This window comes from Zerene cesonia, unplaced genomic scaffold (genome assembly GCF_012273895.1).
Source record: "Zerene cesonia ecotype Mississippi unplaced genomic scaffold, Zerene_cesonia_1.1 Zces_u008, whole genome shotgun sequence".
NCBI classification, from domain to species: domain Eukaryota; kingdom Metazoa; phylum Arthropoda; class Insecta; order Lepidoptera; family Pieridae; genus Zerene; species Zerene cesonia.
Window position 1 is genome coordinate 1,039,993 of NW_024045138.1, and position 21,625 is coordinate 1,061,617.

General features: G+C 33.4%; 1 protein-coding gene across 1 annotated transcript in view; it reads right to left on the reverse strand.

Annotated features, from left to right (window-relative positions):
* The window catches only part of LOC119839089 (dystrophin-like), a 275,524-nt gene that overhangs the window by 63,847 nt on the left and 190,052 nt on the right, over positions 1 to 21,625 (reverse strand). The window contains exon 5 of the mRNA XM_038365281.1: positions 6,539 to 6,711. Coding sequence (XP_038221209.1) covers positions 6,539 to 6,711 — 173 coding nt within the window. The remainder of the gene's footprint in view (positions 1 to 6,538; positions 6,712 to 21,625) is intronic.

The window sequence follows — 21,625 nt, forward strand, 5'->3', positions numbered from 1 at the left end:
AAGTAATAAATGTTATTTGCAGTTAACAATTTTCTTTTTTCTTTATTACAATATTTATGGCAAGACTAGGTATTGTTGCACCATTTTGTCGTTGAAATACGTACGTAAAATTAAGTTTAGCTTGATATGATAATATAAAGTGTACATAGTATAGTATTAGATATGTATGAAATATAATACCTATATAAATAAATGTGTTTTTGATTTACATCACTGTAATAATTAATGAAGTTTCGACTCTCAAACTGCATTTAGATTAGATTACGGTTTGGTTATTATAAGGAAAAGAAATAAACACTGCAATTTATAACAAACACTGAAGAAGAAAATGTCAAAATTCCTGAACTGAAATGTCGAGATTTTCAATACTTTATGCAGCGAAATGTTTTATAAAACATTTGAAAATCTATCGACCCTTGCACATCACTAGGTATAAATCTCAGCATTTGCTAAGAATTTTATTCGTACACTTTAAACTTTGCGAACGTAAAGTGGTATGTATCTTATTATAATGGATTACACTTCTTAATTGCTCAGCTAAAGTTCTACTCAAGTTATAACTTAAGTCTATCGAACATACGGCTTATTCTGTGTCTTGGGAATATTTCCTTAACTTAATTACTTACTACTTTACTTACTTACTAGATACATCTTTAATCCCGTATATTTTTAGTGATGTAATAACTTTAGTTATACTAATTACAATGGTTAAAAAAAACAAGCATTAATATTGATTATAATTACTCATGACGATATATTTTCTCATTTTAATTTTTTGATTATTTAAAATTTCAAGTATAAATATTATTTTAACTGCCTATAAATTCTTCACGATCTTAATAAAAACTGTTTGGTTTTTCTCCTTGCATGACCACAAGTAAATTTGACATTAACAATGATTTTATTTCTGACCTCGCGATAGTAAACACTGATGCACTCCAATGCTCTTGAAAAGAAACTTATCGAGGGTAGATATACAATATGAGGTCATAAATAAAGGGCTGCCCCAAAGCACATAATATTAAACAATAACACACAAGCACGTGTAAAAGGATTTAGCGTAAAAAATGCCCCTAAGTTATTTCGCCCCGCGTAGCAGGAATCCATCAAAGGCCCGGCTACAAGGGCTAGGGTTGGCACGATCGAGTTTCAATTAATTTTGTTTAAATATATTACTAATAGTTTGTTTGACTGTATAAATATAAATTATTATTGGAAGTTATATTTAATTATAACACAAATATAACAATTGATCGAAGTAAAATTATTAACAAATATGTGTTTTCATCAAAAATTTCTATAATTACACTTTTCTCAACTACATTTTATGGCAAGTTTAAATCTAGGCCTACTGTTCAAATTAGGGCGTATAGGATAAACTAAAGTGTACGTTAATTATAACTCCAATACTTCCATGAATTCGTAACAAAATAGTTTGACATATTGTTTGTCACATAAATATGTTTAACGGAAACCAATTTTTTATAAATATCGATCTATAATTTAGATTTATTTGCAAGCTTCTTACATACTTAGTAAAACAAACTTTAAAGCCTCACATATCATGACATAGTTTAATTCCGCCACAGACTTCTTAGAGATACTGAATCCAAAAGATTACATATAATAGTTGTGATTACATATAATTATTTCGTTTCGTTGGCAGCCCTACAGCGACCCCACCTGGCGCCGACCGCCGCAAGTCAAACAGTCTCCGACAAACGTCGTGCTTTGGACAACTACCGAATTACATCTAGCTCGTAATATACATTTTGGACGTGAGCACTTTGTAATTATTTCTAAGGCTACATCAATAATATCGATATTATCTTCTTTGTCTTATTTAAATTGTTGCTTTTTTATCTCACAGTCGGCAATGGTTCAAATTTGTATACTTATCAGAGATCAGCGACAATTCCATGAGTTTATCTTATTATCCTCATTAGGATCGCCAGGATTAAACAATTTCCGTACGTATACTATGTATAAGAGTTAATAGGACAATTTAGTTGACAGCGAGTTCTTTAATTTTTTATTCCTATAATATATATAATAACAATTTTTCTATCGTATTAAATTTATAGCTTCATATTTTTTCATTAACTCTAAATCCTGCGTTACAAAAACAATATCTGCTTATTTATGCAGTGAATTAAGGCATGTGTGTTGTATGTGGTAGTCGAGCACGCTTCGGCACGAATTGGGCCAGCTCGCACCGGGGAAGTACCACACCTCCACAGAAAACCGGCGTGAAATAGCATACTGCTGTGTTTCGTTCGGTGAGTGGGGGAGCCGGAGGCCCATATCCTTTTCCCTACCCTTCCCTGTCCTTTCCTTTATTCCTCTCGTCAATCCTTTCCTAATCCCTTTCCCATTTGAAGTCGGCAATCCATTTGAAGAGGCGTAAGGTCTGCAATCGACCTTACACCTCTCCAAATGTTCATGGGCGGTGGTAGCGCTTACCATCAAGCGACCCACCAGCTCCATTGCCAACTATGACATAAAAAAAAAAATGTTTTTAGTACATATAGCATTAACAGATGTCTCATAAAGTGAAAGCCGTGGCAAGCCGAGGCGAGAAACTAGTGTGTAGATAAAATATGATCAAACTCCAAATACCCATTTAACTCTGTATTCAGACATAAATATGTTCCATTTGGCGATAAACGGGACTGTAAAAATTTATGACTGTTTTATTTCACTATCAAATCACTACGTATTAGGTTGTGATATGTTTATATGTCTTAGTTAAGATAACACCTTACAATGTAGGGTCTGTATGAAATAGAGGTTTCTGTAAGTAAACCAAATTCATAGGAATTTATATGAAATGTAGGTATTTAAATATGCTTTTTTTAAAAGTAATAATCATAAATATTTAAATTATTTGACAATAATTTGATATTCTTCGACACTACAAAGTTAAATTAAATAAAATTAATAAGATTTCCAACGGTGCAAGAATTTTTAAATTCAATCCAGTCGTTCTTGAGATTAGCGAGTTCAAACATATAAATAAACTCTTCAGATTTATTTTATTGATTTTTTTTTTATGTTACAGTCGGCAATGGAGCTGGTGGGACGCCTGACGGTAAGCGCCACCACCGCCCATGAACATTTGAAGAGGCATAAGGTCCATTGCAGACCTTACGCCTCTCCAAATGGATTGCCGACTTTTTGGGAAGGGATTAAGAAAGGATGGGCGATAGGAATAAAGGAAAGGACTGGGAAGGATAAGGAAAAGTATATGGGCCTCCGGATATCTATATATTTATTTATAGATAATACAATATTTTATAACTTAATTTAGAAACCCTTTGGTTGTTCGTCACAAATAAATTGATATACAACTAATTCTAAAGAAATTTCTTTACATAATTGGATTCCTTTATGATAAGTCACCCATACGCCATTCCAGATAATAATCTATCTATGTATTTAATTTCACTCAAGTCGTTGCTATTTTTGCGATTTTTGTAGACATATTTATATTATTTATGTGTTTTTTTTTATAATATTCTCTTTACGTTGGGTTAAAACCTGTTAAAATTCAACTCTACTCAATTACTAACGTTATTAATGCGGAAATAACTCCGTCTGCCTCTTTTTCACGCCTAAACCACTTAAAGGATTTGATTGCAATTTAGGTGAAAGATAGTTTGTAACACGAAAACGAACGGGATCTATGCGGATAGAGATCCTTCGCCAATATAATAATATATAATATAATAAATATAATATAATATAATTCTACTATAATATTATGAATGCGAAAGTTTGTAAGGATGTGTGTATTTGTTGCTCTTTTACGCAAAAACTACTGAACCGATTGCAATGAAATTTGGTACGTAGATAGCTGAAAAGCTGGAATAACATAGAGGCTACTTACTTGACTTACGCGGGTGATATATATAATAATATATCGATCCCAAGTAAATAAATAAGTAGATCGATAGATTCGGTGTTGTGTCTTAATATATAAGTTAAATTTGAAGCGCAGCCAAGTGCAGAAGCTAGTTAACGAGTATAAATCGCTGACAGCGCGACGACATATCGTATAATTTTATAAGCAATATAAAAGCAATGAAAGAGTTAAAGTCGATAATAAATATGCGAAAACAATATGTCTGCTATGAGACTGTTATATTTTTATTTGTTTTTAATCAACATAGGAAAGATTTAATTGAATACTAGCGTTACTTTGCAGTTTTATAACCTTACTAGTTACACGCCCCAGCTCCGCCCGTATTTATCGATTTATCGTAATCAAAATAATATAAACTGTCCTATCTTTTAATTTAGATTACACTGCACATAGTATGCAAATTTGATTAGAATCGGTTGAGTAGTTCGGGAGTCCAAATTCCAAGTGATTTAATAAATTTTTTAATGTATGTAAACCTTCCTCTTGAATCACACTCTATCTATTAAAAAACCCCATCAAAATCTGTTGAGTAGTTTTAAAGATTTAAGCATATATAGAGATATAGAGATATAGTGACATAGGGACATAGGAAGCGACTTTGTTTTATACTATAGTGATTTGATTTGGCGAAAGCTCTTAATGAAGTTCACAGTTGTGTGAGATTTTTTAATTAAGCGTTAAAAATGACGTCATTTATAAAACACAGGCAGGCGGCGTCACGGGGCGAACTATATTACAGACGATTAATATGGAATGCGTTTTTGTTTGAGAAATCGTTCCTAGACCTTATAGTACGCAAAGATTCTTGTTCAGTTTATTTATTTATTAATAACTATTAAATATGAGCTACATAAAGGACTCTTACTTCTATTATATGCAAAATATATTAGGTCGCCTTATCATTTAATAGTGTTCTCTTCCAGGCAAACGAGCAAATGGTTGCCAGCTTAATAACATGAAATTGTTTAGTATTTAATTTACTCACAATTTTATATTGCATTAGCTGTGCGCCGCGGTTTTACCCGCGTAGTAAATGATGTTATGTAACATAAATCCTTCTTCAATAAATGGGCTATCTAACTCTGAAAGAAGTTATCAAATCGGACCAGTAGTTCCTGAGATTAGCGCGACATCGATCAAATATTAACTAAACAAACAAACTATTCAACTTATTTTATTAGTGTAGATAAAATAAATTATTTAAAAATTGTCGTGTAACATAAGAACCTCATATATACAATTCGTTATATTAATTAATAAAAAAATCATTTACGCATAATCTAGGGTTCTATTAAGAAAGAAAAGCTTAATTAAAAAGTTTCATAAAACACAAACCACAGACCTGGGAAATAACTAGCAAGTCTAAAGTCTAGGTCTCCCGAGCACGTGGAGCTAACTAGGTTAGACCTAATTGACAGCACTTCATCGAAGCTCGATTTAATTGTGGTAATTGTATCAGCTGCAGACACCGGCAGCCATTTTATACACCTTTTGTGAATATCCGATACTTTATAACGATATTTATTGATAACCCGTACCTCCATCGCACATCTATATAAATACACTAATATTATAAAAAACAAACTTTTTATCTAAAAATAAACTCTTGTGTTTTTGTATAATTGTAACGTTTTTACGCAAAAACCTTTGCACCGATTTTAAAAATTCTTTCACCTTTAAAGCTGCAACTAAACTAAGTGACATAGGTTATATATGTACACGGGCGAAGCCGGGACGAATAACTAGTGATTTAAAGAATATAGTTTGAAAAAACTAAACTGCTCATTATAATATCAACTCAATTGTCTTCACTCTTATACAGAGTATATGTACGTAAGGAAATATTTAATACTGGCGATCCTACTAAGGATAATAACATAAACTCATGATCCTTGATAAGTGTACAAAGTTTGAATTAACTTTGTGCGTTAAACGTGCGTCAAAATTAGGATCTAAGGGAGTCGGTTACATACAAACATAACAACATGCAGATGAAGGTAAAAAACAGATATTATACTGAACCTAACAATGCGGATCTAAACGATAAACATAAAAAGAACCGAGATAAATTAATAATATTAATCAATAAATTTAGAATAACAATAGTAATGTGTAATTGTAAAAAAAACACTCTAAAAATTCTATCATAATCTGTTCATCCAGTCAGAAGTTCGAAGGTTACAAAGCCCCATAAAAATATAGTTGATTCGATAACCTCTTCCTTTATGGAGTCGGTTGAAAATGTTAATATAAGAGTAAAAAAATCATTGGAAAAATAATACGTGGATTTTATTTAAACTATAGTTGAATTACCTACAATATCCGTATGCCAATATGCTTACAGATTGAACGGATGTGATAAGCGTTAAAAAAATTGCAACCACAATTTTGACAAAGAAATTTTTATATAATTTAATTTAAAAAAATGTATGTAAATAACGTTATTGTTGTAGCTGCGCTTTAATCTAATCTTGATAGTACGCATTGTACTGCATATATTGTTAGATTTCATCCATACATTGTTTTTTCAATTATTTTATTTACAAATTGCCATAAATCAAAACCTATAGCTGAAGCAAATAAAGCTGGCATAGAAACCTGTATCCATCTCACCTTATAGCCATACTCTTAGCCTTCAGATGGTGCCATCGCTGGTTCATCTCATCCAGCCTCCGCTGCAGCATGACAGCATCCTCTTGTGAGGACAGCGAGCCGAGCAGCCTCCGCCCTGTTCCCGTGAGGGAGGCGTAGACATCGCGATGCGTTTCTATCTCCGATTGGAGATCCTGGAAACAATAGATTTCATATATTTACATTTATGCATGTGTTTGCTACGGTTTGGCAAAAAGACACGGGTTCGTAAGGCCTAGTGATCAAATGTTTTCTATTCCTTAAAAAATATCTTATTCACATTTATTTTTACATCATAAAGTGGGTTAGATTAAGAAGTAATGATTTAGATGATTCTTTTACCAGCAGAAATCTACATTTTTCGTCAGCTTGTAGGCTATATTCGTTTTCGTTTTTATCATATATTTTTCTGTCTTGTAGATTTTTAATTATGCGTGGACAATACATACCAAATAACAAACAATTAAACATTCACTTACGACTACGGCACACGTGTTTAAAAGCTGTTAAAGACTAACATATAAAACGGCTATGCAATTTCGCCAATATTTCATACATCGAAATGATAACTTCTGTTCTTTACGTCGGTTGAAAAATACTTTTTGACACATTAAAAACGCTTTAATTTTTTACCCGATGTACTTAAATACCTTAATTAATCTTTTATCGTCCTTACATCTTCGTACTTCTACGAAATACTTGCCAAGTTCTTGCCTCTGAGCGTCGTTCAAAGTTCAAATGTGTAACAGACAATGTTTGACGATGTTTATTACAAGAACGCAATATTCAACAGCAAATACATTGTAATGGAGATTCACTTGCTTTGACATCTTTAATGCTTATTACGTATATAATCGTAGATGTGTTTGTCTTACATTTAACCTAATTTTTTGTAAATAGATAGGTGCTTATGTGAATTATCCGCCTCCTTGGTACAGTGGTTAACGCGTGAGCGTAGAACCGAGGGGTCCTGGGTTCAATTCCCGGTGGGGACGCACAAAAAAAAAAATGAATGAATGGCTGATCACCTACTCGTCCCAAAAGAAAATCGATCAGTGAAACAGATGTACATCATCTGCCCCATACCCCAGTAGGGGACACGGGACTTCACACTTATGTGAATTATAGCTTAAGTTTAAACTAATGCGAACATAGTGTTAAAATTTTTTATATAAATTGAATGTGAAAAGCAAATCCATTAAGTTATCTGAATGATGTCCATACACATACGTTTATAATACAAAATTAGAAATTCACACGAACATAATGTTTCAATTCGAATCAGTCGTTCTGAAGATTAGCGCGTGCAAACAAACTTTTATATAGGCAAAAAATATGGTGACGATATTTATAGAAACATGAAAAATAATGAATCAATTTATATGGTTTGGGCATTATTAAGTTATTGCAAAGTGCTTTTAAGTATTAAACTTGAAAGTGCGGTAAGCTACAGACTCGGGTAGTTAAGTCCGTACAAGATAGCATTCTATTTTGACACACCTGCGCCCGGCCACAGATTAAGTAATAAATAATAAACGTTAAATATGGTAAATTCGTTAGAATTGCAAAATTTTCAATGATGTCAATGTTTTTGGTATGGAAGATGGAAGTCAATTATAATAAACTAGACGCTCGTTCCAGCTCGTCTCGACTGCATACAAAATTTCATCAAAATCCGTTCAGTAGTTTCAACATGCTTGACGGACAAACATCCAAACAAACAAATTTTCGCATTTATAATATTAGTGTGATTTTACACAATGTACGTGTTTTACACGTGTACGCAACGGTACTATAATTTTATCGTGTTAGATAGATCCTATTTTTTAAAAGGGATAATTGATAATTGCTAAATATCTCTACTAATAAATAATAATAGAAATGGCAACGTAGCTTTGTCTACCCGTCCGTCTCTTCTTCACACCTAAACTACTGAACCGATCGGTGTGAAATTTTGCACAAAGATAGATCGAGAGCCGGTTAACTTTTATTAAGAAAATACTACAGGAACGCGAAGTGTGCCGGTTTTATATGGCTACGCTAGCGTATATAAAATAAGGAAAAAGCAGCAATTTGAATGAATCAAGCGCCACCGCCATTAAACCACAAAAGACTATAAAACGTCTATATCGCAACATAATAAAAAGCGACAACCACATAAATACATTGTCGCATCTGCAAGATAGTCTTTGTATTGCGATAAAAATATACAGGTGGGTAATAAATCTTAAGGGAGCACTCTGACAAGATGAATTGTGTGCCGGTTCTGCGTGGATATACTTTGGCTTATTACGCGCTGATTTACGGATACAATTACTATCATAGAAGCCGAAGGCGATAATACTTCATAACTTTAATAACTACGCTTATTTGTGATACTTAAGTTATTGCTGGAAGTGATACATTTTGTTATGATGCTCTGATTTTATGTTTTATCTCAATCGTCATTAGTTGTTTTGAATAGATGTTCCTAAATCATTGAATAATTAAGAAAATTATGTTAATATTTTTTGTTATTACTGCGTTTTTTCATTATTATTATTATACATGACAAGACTTTACTAACGTATAAGCAAAACGAAGTAATGAACTATGAGAAGAGAGTAGGTTATAATATATATATACTTATTCTTTTTTTTAGGTACATTAGAGTTACATAGCTTCTTTTTTTTTAAACAATGATCCCTGTGCTAGGTTAAAACCTGTGTTATATATATATATATATATATATATATATATATATATATATATATATATATATATTAAGTGTAGAGTATATAGTCTTACACTTCTAATCTATATGTATAATATTATAAACCTGAAGAGTTTGTTTGGTTGAGCGCGTCAATCGAACTAATGATCCGATTTGAAAAATTCTTTCACTGTTACATAGCCCATTTATTGAGTCTAGAATAAACATAGACTAAATTTTTGTCTTCCTTTGTCCGGGGATTTGATCCTTTATCAGTTTTAATCATTCAAATACGGATTCATATAAATTCTATTTAGTCGAGATTATTGTCACCACCCGTTGTACTTTGAAATGAAAACGAATGACTCACTTGATATATACTTCAAGTTATCCTTTACTAAGCCTAGCCGTAAAGCAAATAACTTCGCTCCTTAACTTGATCCCACGGAATAACCCAACAAATTTATCTTTGGGATTCTTTGGCCACAACTTTTACCCATTTCTTATAGTATCAAACTTTTTATCGTTGCAAGAAGACGCACGTATATATTTATATTCGTATGTTATGCAACTAGTTGTCCGCCCCAACTTCGCCCGTGGTACATATATGTATATGTTTATATATATAAAAATGTCATGAATAAAGATGCAGCTTGCTAATACTGAAATAATTTGTTTAATCGGTCCACTGGTTTTTGTGTTAAAACAATACATAACATTTATGGATGGATTCCTGATGATTTCTGATTGGTAATTATTATCCTTATAACAAGCAATTACCTTTTGCTCAACGTCGGTTGATAAAAAGTTAACTTGCTTGTTGTTTGTTTGTTTGAATGTCGATACAACCTATATGATATATTCGTTTTTATACTAATTTTAATTAACTTTATCCAAGGTATCAAGGCAGAAGAGTGTATAAAGCATTTAATGATCACCATTTCTTGTAAAATCACAACAAATATCTCCTTACAAGCCCTATCATATAGTCCCTGTATTAAAATCCAACAGAGCAATATTAATTCTACAAGTATCGGGTCGAATGAAATTATTCATTCATTCACAATTCATCTGATGGAAAACAGCGCAATCGGCCGCGAAAACTTTAAACAATGGGAACTAATTAAAAATACAATTGTAAAGCTCTCTGGTTCATTCATCGCGGGTAGTTTTGACTTGAGCGTTTTTTCTTTAGGAGCATTACCGTTACGACGTTGTATAGTTTGTTATTGCGATGATAAAAGAAATTGTATTATGTTAAAGTTATTATTTCTTTATTTGAATACGGATTTTCTAGCGACAACCAAATATTAACAGCTCTTACTTTAATGACTGTTATGTAGTAATTATTACTTATTGTTGACCATTATTAGATTTTTTGAAAGGCATTTTTGTGCTTGTTACTTCAGAACTTTCGACAGAGTGAACCGATTTTGATAATTCTTTGGAAAGCCGTTATTTTATTGTTAAAAGCAATTTATTCAAATAATATATTTACTCATTGAATTTATTCGTATCATATAATTAAAGGCGTTATGTAAACAGTGTGAGATTCCTCAAGCAATTAAAATAGTTTAATTAAAAACTTGTAACCGCTCCAACAGTAATCTCTTAGGCCTAAAGTTTGTGCGAAATCGTATCGCGAAGCTTCTTGAAATTTATTATCTCTACATTTTAAGCTTAGAAAATACTAGACCTATTTTAACAAGACCTAGGTTTAAAAATGTCTAGATTGTCCCGAAGGATTTTGTATCTTACCTAGTAGCATTGGATGGAAAAGGGATAAAATAGTGTAGAAATAAGGCCCCATAACTTATTTACTCTTTCTTTTTAAACTCATATTGCTTTTAAGTAGTTTTCTTTCTAGAATCTATCTAATAAATTATTCGGAACACCTGATTAAAAATTGTTAGATTTTCAAGCTATATTGATTTTATTATTCAATACGACATCAAACCAAAACCCCTACAAATACTCCATCCAAAGTCATAAACGAAAAGTTTAACTTCTCTTTTATTACATACTCTATACGCTTGAATAACGTTTTATGGTCGTCATAACATGCAACCGATTTAAGCCTTAATAAATACTTTAAGGTTTTCAGTAAAGTAAATACTGCAAATACGTAAGCCCAGACTGATGTAATGAGTGGAAGAATAAAATAATCCTGATAGATATTCTAAAGTACGTAACTCCTTTGTAATAAACGAAAATAATTAACGCAAACCGCTCAACCGATTTGGGTGGAATTTAGTGCAGAGATAGTTTGAGACCCGAGAAAGGACAAGGAAAATTTCTATCCCGGAAGTCCCGCGGGAACGGAAATTATATGGTGAAAACCACGGGACTGTCTATCTTTTTCTCCACTACGTGGCCGAAGCCTTGGGCGGGAAGCTGGTTTCTTTTAAAACAATACCTACTAATTGTATTTATTTATTATAGTAATGGTACGTAGATTTAAAGAAATGTCCAGAAATAATTTTTATCTAACAAAGCATCATAGAATGTTTACACGATACCATAATCACGATAAGATATTCATCACGTTTAATCCAGTTAAAAATTCACAACCAAAATTGAAACAATGTAATAAAATTAAAACAACGGCAGCTAAAATTACCACGGCAGTATTCCTCAACTCAAACAAAGACGGGGGTATGAATTATGCAAATCAGAATCCTATGACGGGAGCACAAGGAGTTGAAAATTAATCGTACATTTGTCAAACGTGAGCCGTGTACCGAATACCAAATGAACCGGTTTCGGCCGGATTAAACTGGATCCAACTGAATTACGCCGGTTTCGGTCAGACAAGATGGCCGCCGTGTCATTTCTTTGATAAGACACGTGAGTGAGGTAAAAATGCTAATCGGGTGAGGTGGATGTTTCATTATTTGATTGGGATAACTCGGTTAGATGTGCAATTAGTTTTGCGATACTCGCCGTCGCATAAAAAGGATTTTGTTTATCTGTAACTGTATTATTAATGGGCGTTGTTCTCTGTCCGTCTGTATGTTCGTGTGTCACAAGTCTGTACGCATGAAATTTGATAGTGGCATAGTTGAAAATGAATGAATGAATTATATAATTTAAATTTAAATTTAATAATTCAGTACATTCGTAACAAAAACTTAGTCTTATTTTTATTTTTGACTTCTTTGTGGTTCTGTCTGTTAAGGAAACAAGATTTAATTTCCTATTTCGCTGTAAGCGAATAGAAAGTTCAGCCCTCTCTGGAACATTACTAGAATCTGAATACATATGCAGCTAACAAAAAAAAAACAATAAATTGCACCGCAACCCGCGCACAACCGGATCAAGGCGGTAATACGGGCGTGGTAACCGGTTGTAACTGGATTTAGTCGGATCTAAGTGGATACAGCCCGGCCGGGCACCTGTGATAACGACCTGCGTCTTGTTCGCCGTGTTTCGATAAGCTGGCTTTGCGGTTCAGTCGAATTTATATCGGAGTTTGGACAACTTATTGGTACCGCTGAAGATTTGGGAAGATTTATTGACGCACGAGTATATATTGGTTTTACGACTCTATTATACTTTATAACCCTTCTTTGTATTAGGGTAAGAGAAATGGCGGTTACTATTGGTGAAGACCGACAATGTGTATACGCAATGGCAATGTATAACTTGTATATGACTATTTTTAACAAGAAAATTAAACCGCTCTTAAATTGTCAGACCTAGACGAAATTAAAACCACATGGGAGGGAACAGCTTTCTATTAAAAAAGAATCATCAAAATTGGTTCACCCAGTCGAAAGCTACGACGCAGCAAGGCCCAAAAAAAATAATTGAATTGATATCCTCCTTCTTCTTTGAAGTCGGTTAAAATATCAAACCTATCATTCTAAAAGAGAGTGGAAGAAAAAGCTTCGACGCCTTCAGAAAACATTTCGATAATTTTCTTTTCCACATGTAATATATCTTATTTAATGATGATGAATATAAATGCAATGTGAAGTGATTGAAGCTCTGATGATGAATTAAATTATATTAAAATATGTATTAAAAACGACTTAACGTCGCTTACATTCTATTTGATTGTAAATCTATACTAATATTATAGAGCTGAAGAGTTTGTTTGTTTGTTTGAACGCACCAATCTCAGGAACTACTGGTCCGATTTGAAACATTCTTTCAGTGTTAAATAGTCCATTTATGGAGGAAGGCTATAGGTTATTATGTACCACGGGCGAAGCCGGAGCGGACCGTTAGTGAGTTTATGTAATAGGTATGATACTACTAGATATCTAGTTACAGTACGCGTGATCCGTAGTTAGACTATGTGAACGCAGTCTTTTGTTATGTTAATGTTGCTAATAATAGATGAGAGAGGTTAGACGTATTAACTCCATTGTGGCTATTTCAGGACTACACGTCACAGACTGCATTTGTAACTATGAAAATCTTATCTCACGCGTTCTAGCATTTGAAAGGCAAATAACAACATTAATCACACTTTTAAAAGGTAGAAAAGATGTCAGATCCTGTGGCTAGAGTGTAGAATCAACTACCACACTCTCGCATCATTATCATGATCCCATATATGTGCCCAACTGCAGAGTCACGGGCTTCCTATGAGGGTTCAGACCATCCACCACGCTGGCCATTGGCTTGCATTGAATGTGCAATCCTGCCTTGCATTCCGTTGTGTAAGATTGCTCACACAATTTGAAACATTCCCTCTTTTATAAATACGATTTCAGAAAACCAAAGAGTCACTTCAAGAGCATGTTATTGAAAGCAAAATAAAGCCAAGTTAAATCGACTCCCGAACAAATAATAAAAAGCGGGTATTTTCGAATTTGTCGCTTTCCACACGAGCGCTCAGCCCATCCATCTAAGTCTAGATTACTGCGAAATGCTGAGAACATTCTTAGTTTGACTGATAGGTGATTATCTCTCCTTTCTTACTGGAATTCGATCCATACGAAGACTAGAAATATAGTTGAGGTTCTTTGGAACAATACATTAGGGAACATATAGGGAACATGGTAAATGAAAAGAGTTTTAAAATATGTTCTGTATTGTATTACACATTAGAATATTCATTAATCATTATTATTGTCAACTGGTGCTCTGCCCCAGGTCCATGAGAACCTTCCTTGTGCCATAACAAAAACAATAAAAAATTGGCTGAATTGGTCGAGCCGTTCTTATGATTTACGCTAACCAGCACATTTAGTCATTCGAGAGGAGGGCCATTTGGAGAATAGATAGTTTCTCATTTGAAATGAGAACCTCCTCATTCTTTAAAATTGGTTGAAAAGGGAAATATACAGACATGTAAAAAATGGAATATAATAAAAAAAAAATACATTCAACTGAATTCCCAGATGAACCAACCGAGTTGTTTATTAAATGAAGGCCCAGAGGCGACTGACGGCAGACAATTTGATAGATTTAATCCTATTAAAGGCTGTGATACGGTCTAGCTGTAGCTGCTTTGCCTACGTACAGTCAGCAGCGAAAATCGAACTAATTATTGGAAGAGCGGATTACAAGCGCGCGTTATTAGGTGCCAATTGACTAATGGTTGCGTGATCGTAGTCGATCAGTTGAGATATAGCTGACTAATTTATTATTAGTATTTAATTCCTTTTTTCGATACAAGAACAGCAAGTTTATCAATGATTTTATTTTATCAAAACCACTGTTCATTGTTTGTATTTTATGCAAATAAATTCTAATCATTTGGTGGCATTGTCATGACGTAAGATAGTTCATAAGTTCTACGATTATCAAATCATAGTGACGAAATGATTGTGCCGACCGTACCACAACCGAAAAGTTCTCTTAAAAACTGTCGAAATCAGAAACATTCGCTATTTCTAAATAAACACTATTAAGTTGTTTGCACAATGTTTTAAAAATGGTTTTTAAAGCGAATTAGGTCAAGTATCGTTTCAATTAAACTTTAAAAGCGACGCTGGAAAATATCAAGTGTTTCCTGTTGGAGTTTTAACGAATATTATGGTTACTCGAATTGAGGACGGGATTGAAAATATTCAATTTTACATTTTAAATCGGCAAATGTAAAAACGAAAACGCAAAGAGAACGAAGAAAGTAGAAATGAAAAATACAAAAGATTAATATTAGATACGTCAACGTTATAAAACGAATAAAAAGGGATTAGGCTAACTCTAAATGAAATTAAAACGAATTATCTGCTGGGTCCACTGCGATAGGACGAAATCGCAGGATATTGTCATCATAAGTTTTAAATATGGTGAACGCTTTGCATAAAATCCAACGGGGTAATGTTGCTGATAAAGTGGCATTTCATTTGTGCGTTCATATTAATAACACTTTACTAATGCTGTAAATGGGAAAATGTTATTTGTAACGACAAATCGGACAAGCGGCAACATTAAAACAGGCGTAATTTACTGCATTTTTGGACTTTATCTAAATTTGTTGATGTTGTATTTTTTAATGTTAATAAACGTTAACCCTTGTCCGAAGGAATGCTCAGCTGAACATCGATTATTTTTAACCACTTACCTTTTCAAAATGTCGAAATTCGGCCAGCAGTAAAAAACTAATATGTATATATCTTGCATCCTCACACGGCCTGGTCCTCACGCGGTATCCAGGTCTCGTATGATAATATCTATAACCCGCATACTCCGAACTATTGAGGTTCACTTTTAGCGCACCCCTGAACCTGTAGTCACCACCACAGCCGTAACACAGTCCTTTGGTAATAAACTTCTCCCACGTCTGCTTGGCCGTCCCCAAATTCCTTCGGGGACGGCCTGGCCATGTTCCCGGCGCTTTGTCGAGCCTGGACCCTCGGGGGGTTCTTTGCAGCTTCCACTCCTCACTGGGTCTATCAGCTGTGGGCTTCCATCTCCACTTTGAGATCACTTATTCAGATTACTGGCGGTACACTAATTGTTTATTGCACCACGCAATGGCGTCCTTTTATCGTTTGAGTTTGTTTTCATTGCCTGTATCAGACTTTGGGAAATGGGTCAATGGATGCGCTGGTTTTCATTATTTCTTGCTCTTTACGTTAAATTTTGTAGCTCAATCATACCGGAATATATAGCGTAGTACGTAACGAATGTTTAGTTTAGAATCTTTCAAAAGGCATTTTGTGTACGTAAGATATCCCTACTAATCCCTACTTCCCTACTAATATTATAAATGCGAAAGTCACTCTGTCTGTCTGTCTGTCTGTTACGCTTTCACGCCTAAACCACTGACTCGATTTTGATAAAATTTGGTATGAAGATAGAACTGAACTTGGGAAAGGACATAGGATACTTTTTATCGCGAAAAAAGGGTAGAAAGAGTTGAAAGAGGGGATGAAAGTTCGTTATTGTCAAACCGATTTCGATGAAACTTGGTATGAAGATGGAGCTGAACGTGGGAAAGAACAAACCATACTTTTTAATGCAAAGAAAATACTCCTTACCATGTCGCGCGATATAAGCGAATTCTACGCGGGCGAAGCCGCGGGCGAAAAGCTAGTTGGTTATATATAGATATTTGTATAATTTGATACATTTTATAATAAATAACTATTGACATTAAATAGATAAAAGTTGTTTTTATTTAGGGCACATAAATAATATTATGCAAGTTTTCGATATTTATTTATAAAATTAGGAATTTTAAGGAAATGTCATCGAATTGGTTGCTTATTAAGTTTTATTTTTTTTATTTCATATTATGTTTAATATGAAAACATTAACCTAAATGTCCTATCGGTAGTTCATATATATTTTTATTTATTTAATTTCTAGCACCCTGAAAACTACGTTTTAAAATATACCAAATACACCATGTTCTCATCCTATTACTACACCATAATGATTTCCAAGAAGCTTTCCAATCAGTTTCCCGCCAAAATCTCGGTCCATTAATTATAAGGAAATCTTATCCAAGAGTTTTGCCGGAAACAGCGCGTCACGCTAGCCCTTTGTAAGGGACTATCGGAGTCCTATTAATCAAATACTGTTGTGATTAATTAGGAAATCGGTAATTAGCGGGCTTCATGATACAAGATGAATAATTGTAGACCTTGGATATGATCGAATAGCATTTCATTAATGGGTAGATAAATTTTAATACTAGTTGTTCAGCGAGGTGGCTCCTTAACCACAGCTACAAATTTATGATGATATTTTAAATTGCAAACGCTACTTTATTTTATTATATTCCATCACTTTTAAACGAGTTTCCGAAAGAACCAACACCTACCCAGTACCTACACTGCGTTTGAAAGATATTTGATTCAACAATAGAAGAAACACTTGAAAATATTGTGATCCGATGGTGTGTTTGTGTGTATGTATGTGTGTGTACCTTAGTTGAAGTTAGTACTTACATGATTAAAAACTCATACTACATATAAAATACCACATTAGTATCGATATATCACTTATATGAAGTGGGCTGCAACGCAACAGGGAGAGCGGAGGGTCAGGCGCGACCTTTCGAGAGAGAACTCGATTTGAGAGCTACTTCAGTTTGTTTTATGACGTCTTATTATATATACACGTGTTGTGTTGTGTGGTGATGCGTTAGCCCTGTACTAACGATATTTTTAATTCTCTTCAAAGTGTGTTGGCTGGTTAAATGTATTATAAAGAGGTGATGTCTGTGATTTTGCGTGTTTGTAACGTTATTGGGGGTAATCTCTGAATCTATTGAACCGATTTCAAGAATTCATTTATCAATAGCGAGCCACGTTATTTGTAAGTGTCACAGGCTATATTTTATTATGTTTCTATCCCGGGTCACCCAATCTAAGCCGGAGCGTATATTTTATAAATTTGATTTTTGTATGTTAGTTTTTTTGTATGTAGTTTGTATATTATATATATTATTGAATATTTAAGACAATATAAGTGGTATTGTTAATTTATACTCTAAAATTCACACATATTCTGTTTCAATGGATAAATTTTGTAACTAAATTTAAGTATTCATATATGAATAAATCGAGACAAGACTAGAGAGTGATTAATAAACAGAATCCACTCTTAAAGCATCTAGATACATGAATTTATTTTAAGTTTCACTACCGATAGTATATTTTATAGGAATCATGTCATAGAATACTTTGTCACTTGTAATTATGTTACATTTGAAAGGAAGAAAAGGTTTATTACACCACCTACAATACACGAACTTGAAACTTAAAAAAAAACCTAAAATAAAAATAACTATCTTCCAATAACTATCTTAAAAAAAAACAAAAGTAAACCCGACTGTCCTGACAGTCTCCCCGTGACCACGCTCGCTGTAAAGGGTTCGAAACGTCGGGTTAATAATATAATGAATAAGTCTCGTTTAAAATCCGTTAAAAAGTTTTTAATTTCTAAATGTATAATACTCGCGTAAAATCAAACACAAGAAAATACCATGTATATAGGATTTGCTTATAGGATGGAAGGGGTAAGCCTATCTGCATGTGTCACTCCAGCTCTAGACTGGATGTGGCGCCGAAACTCAGGCTCCCCTGTGACATTTGGAGCGCCAAAGTGACTCAGTAAATATAAATAAAATAACTTCATATGTTTTAGAGGAGAATGAAGTGATGAACATATTAAATACATAAATGATCGAAATAATCATAAATGTTATGTTATAAAATTCCAATAACAATAACACCGACTTATATACAAAATAGATAGACGATTAAACCACGAGGAACAGATATAAAATTGAAATGCCTATTTTCTGGCGCAGTAAAGTAAGAAATTCATTTATGGGACATGTATACGCTTATACAATAGAATTCCTCAAAGTTTAAAATAGTTTAGAAGTGCTTTATTCAAAAACTGTAATTAAATGTATTCGTTCAGAGAGAATATATGAAACATGACAATCCATGGAATGTTGTCGCTTAAGAACCACAGGACAGTTCTTATTTCATCATTGTTATCATGTTATCATATCATGTAGAATTAAAATATAAATACTATTTGTATATGTAATATAAAGTATAAATACTATTTGTAATACGATACTATTACTTTAAAAGAGTAACTACAAAGTTTCTTGCCGGCTCTTCTCTGAAGAAACTGCTTTCCGAACTGGTAGTAAATGTTAAAACTATGTTATGACGATTGAAAAGTGCTTCTATAAGAAGTCTAATTGAATATATTTGTGTTTGACTTTGAGTTTGAGTTTGAATCAGGTAGAACGTCTAAACACTTAAATATTAAAGTACGATATCCATTTTACTGTAATAGGTGTATACTGAAACCCCAAACATTATCCCTCTTTGGGAAGTCATGTAAGACCATTAAACTATCATTTTAAAAGCTAGAACCCTGGTTTCCATTATGCCCCAGCCAAATAGCCTCGTAACGTTTAACGAAGGAAATTCAAGGAGTGCCTGCACAAAAATAGAATTAAATCCTTGCCTGAAGTCTAGAATGCTAGAATTTGTGCATGGCGGTGCGCCAGATCGCGACAATTAGGGTCCCGCTGTCAAAGTATTGCCTCTCGCGGTAGGGTTGTCAGACGCGCGGTTTTATGTGAATATAAATGTAGTTTTATGTAATGTCCCGAGTGGTTAAATGGGTAGAAAGTACTCGAAAAAACTGGGGCTTTTTATTTGTCACTTAATAGCGTATTGTTATATACTAAAACACTTTAAGTGTATTATTATTGTAATACTTTACTGTGAATGTTTATAAAACTATCAATATAAAGAACAAACAAATTAAGATCCTTCCTCGGAGTAGATGTTATAACCATACAAAAGTTTCATCAACATCCGTTCAGTAGTTTTTGCGTGATTGATTCGAGTGATTTGAGATATAGACAGACAGACAGACGAAAATTTTTTAAATTTAATTTTATCGACAATAAAACGTCCCATAAAAAAATCTAAATATCTTCAATGTACAGAATTTGACCTTTTTTATTACAGTATAGATTAAATTATTCAATATTATATAGTGCAAGGCACGTTACTAAAACAAAGGTTTTCCTCTACAATAATTTTACACAGTTCTATTAAATACATTTAAATGAAAGCTTATAAAATTGTGATCGTTTTCTTGGCGCCGCTCCTGCCGATTAGTTGCTCAACTGCAACTCTTAATTAAGTATCATTGAATGTGTTTTTGCTACATTTCTCTTTGTTTCATTCACTGTTGTACGACTCATTTGTTACCCGACTGTGCCAGAACGAGAGTAATGTTTTTTTTTTTGTTTTTGTTTTTGTCTAGTTCATTAACTTCTACTCGGCTTTTATTTTGCCAAATGAATTCAGCGTCGGGTGAAATATTTGTTTGCGAAACTACGACGAAGTCGCGGGGCACCAGTTAGTTATAAGGTCATTGAGCAACTAAAATACTCTATACTTATAATTTACTAAAATTTATACTTTTAAAACAACAAAGAAACAAAAATACTTTATACTCTTTACTAATACAGAAGATAAAAAAATTAAAAGCAAAATTAATACACGTATATATAGACAGACAGGCGGTTTTATGGCTAAGATAGAAATCTCTTCCAGACAACCTGATTAATGTATGTAACAGGACATGTGTTTGCGCATTTTGTTATAGGTACCTACAAAATATCTACACATTAACGATCTCTTATTATAACTATCTATTTACTTTAATTTTCTAGAACGAAAAAATATTATATTCCTAAACGAAATTCCTTTGAACGCAATTTTCTTTAGCCTGTGTAAAAAGTTCATATCCTGATATTTGCGTAAGCCGACAAAATAAAACTTTAGGATGAAGCCTAGTTAAGTAAATAAAGGTCCTTTTTTATGTTCACGTATGAACCCGGCCATGCAGAAGGGAAAGGAAATTTGATATTCGCATAACAAATAATGTATCATCTGATGGAAATCCTACGAACATCGACTTAGTGAGTTTAGTTTTTACATCTATAGGTACAGAGAAAAAAAGAGAAAAGCATGTTTTATACATAGTATATGAAAAAACTATATTAGTAGTAGTTTTCTTGTTTACTACATTTTACTAAAATATACTAATAGATTGAACTACTCGGCCGGTTGAAAACATAATTCCTTCGTTGGATATATAAGTGACCTCTAAGTGCTATAGGCTGTACTGTACAACAGAAAAAGCGGGGGCGGACGGCCAGTATCGTGATTTTTATATCAAAAACTGATTAATTTAATTTTTAGTTTAATAGCATTGAAATGCTTTATAAATGAGAAATATTTGAAAGAATAGAAAAAATTCGATCACGAAGCGGGATTCCAACCTAAGATGAAATTCGATTACTGAAGCGGGTGGCCGAGAGGCTGGGCGTTGCTGCGGTTTGGCAAAAAGACGCGGGTTCGAATCCCGCCTCGTGATCGAATTTATTCTATTCCTTCCGAACCAAATATCTTAATATG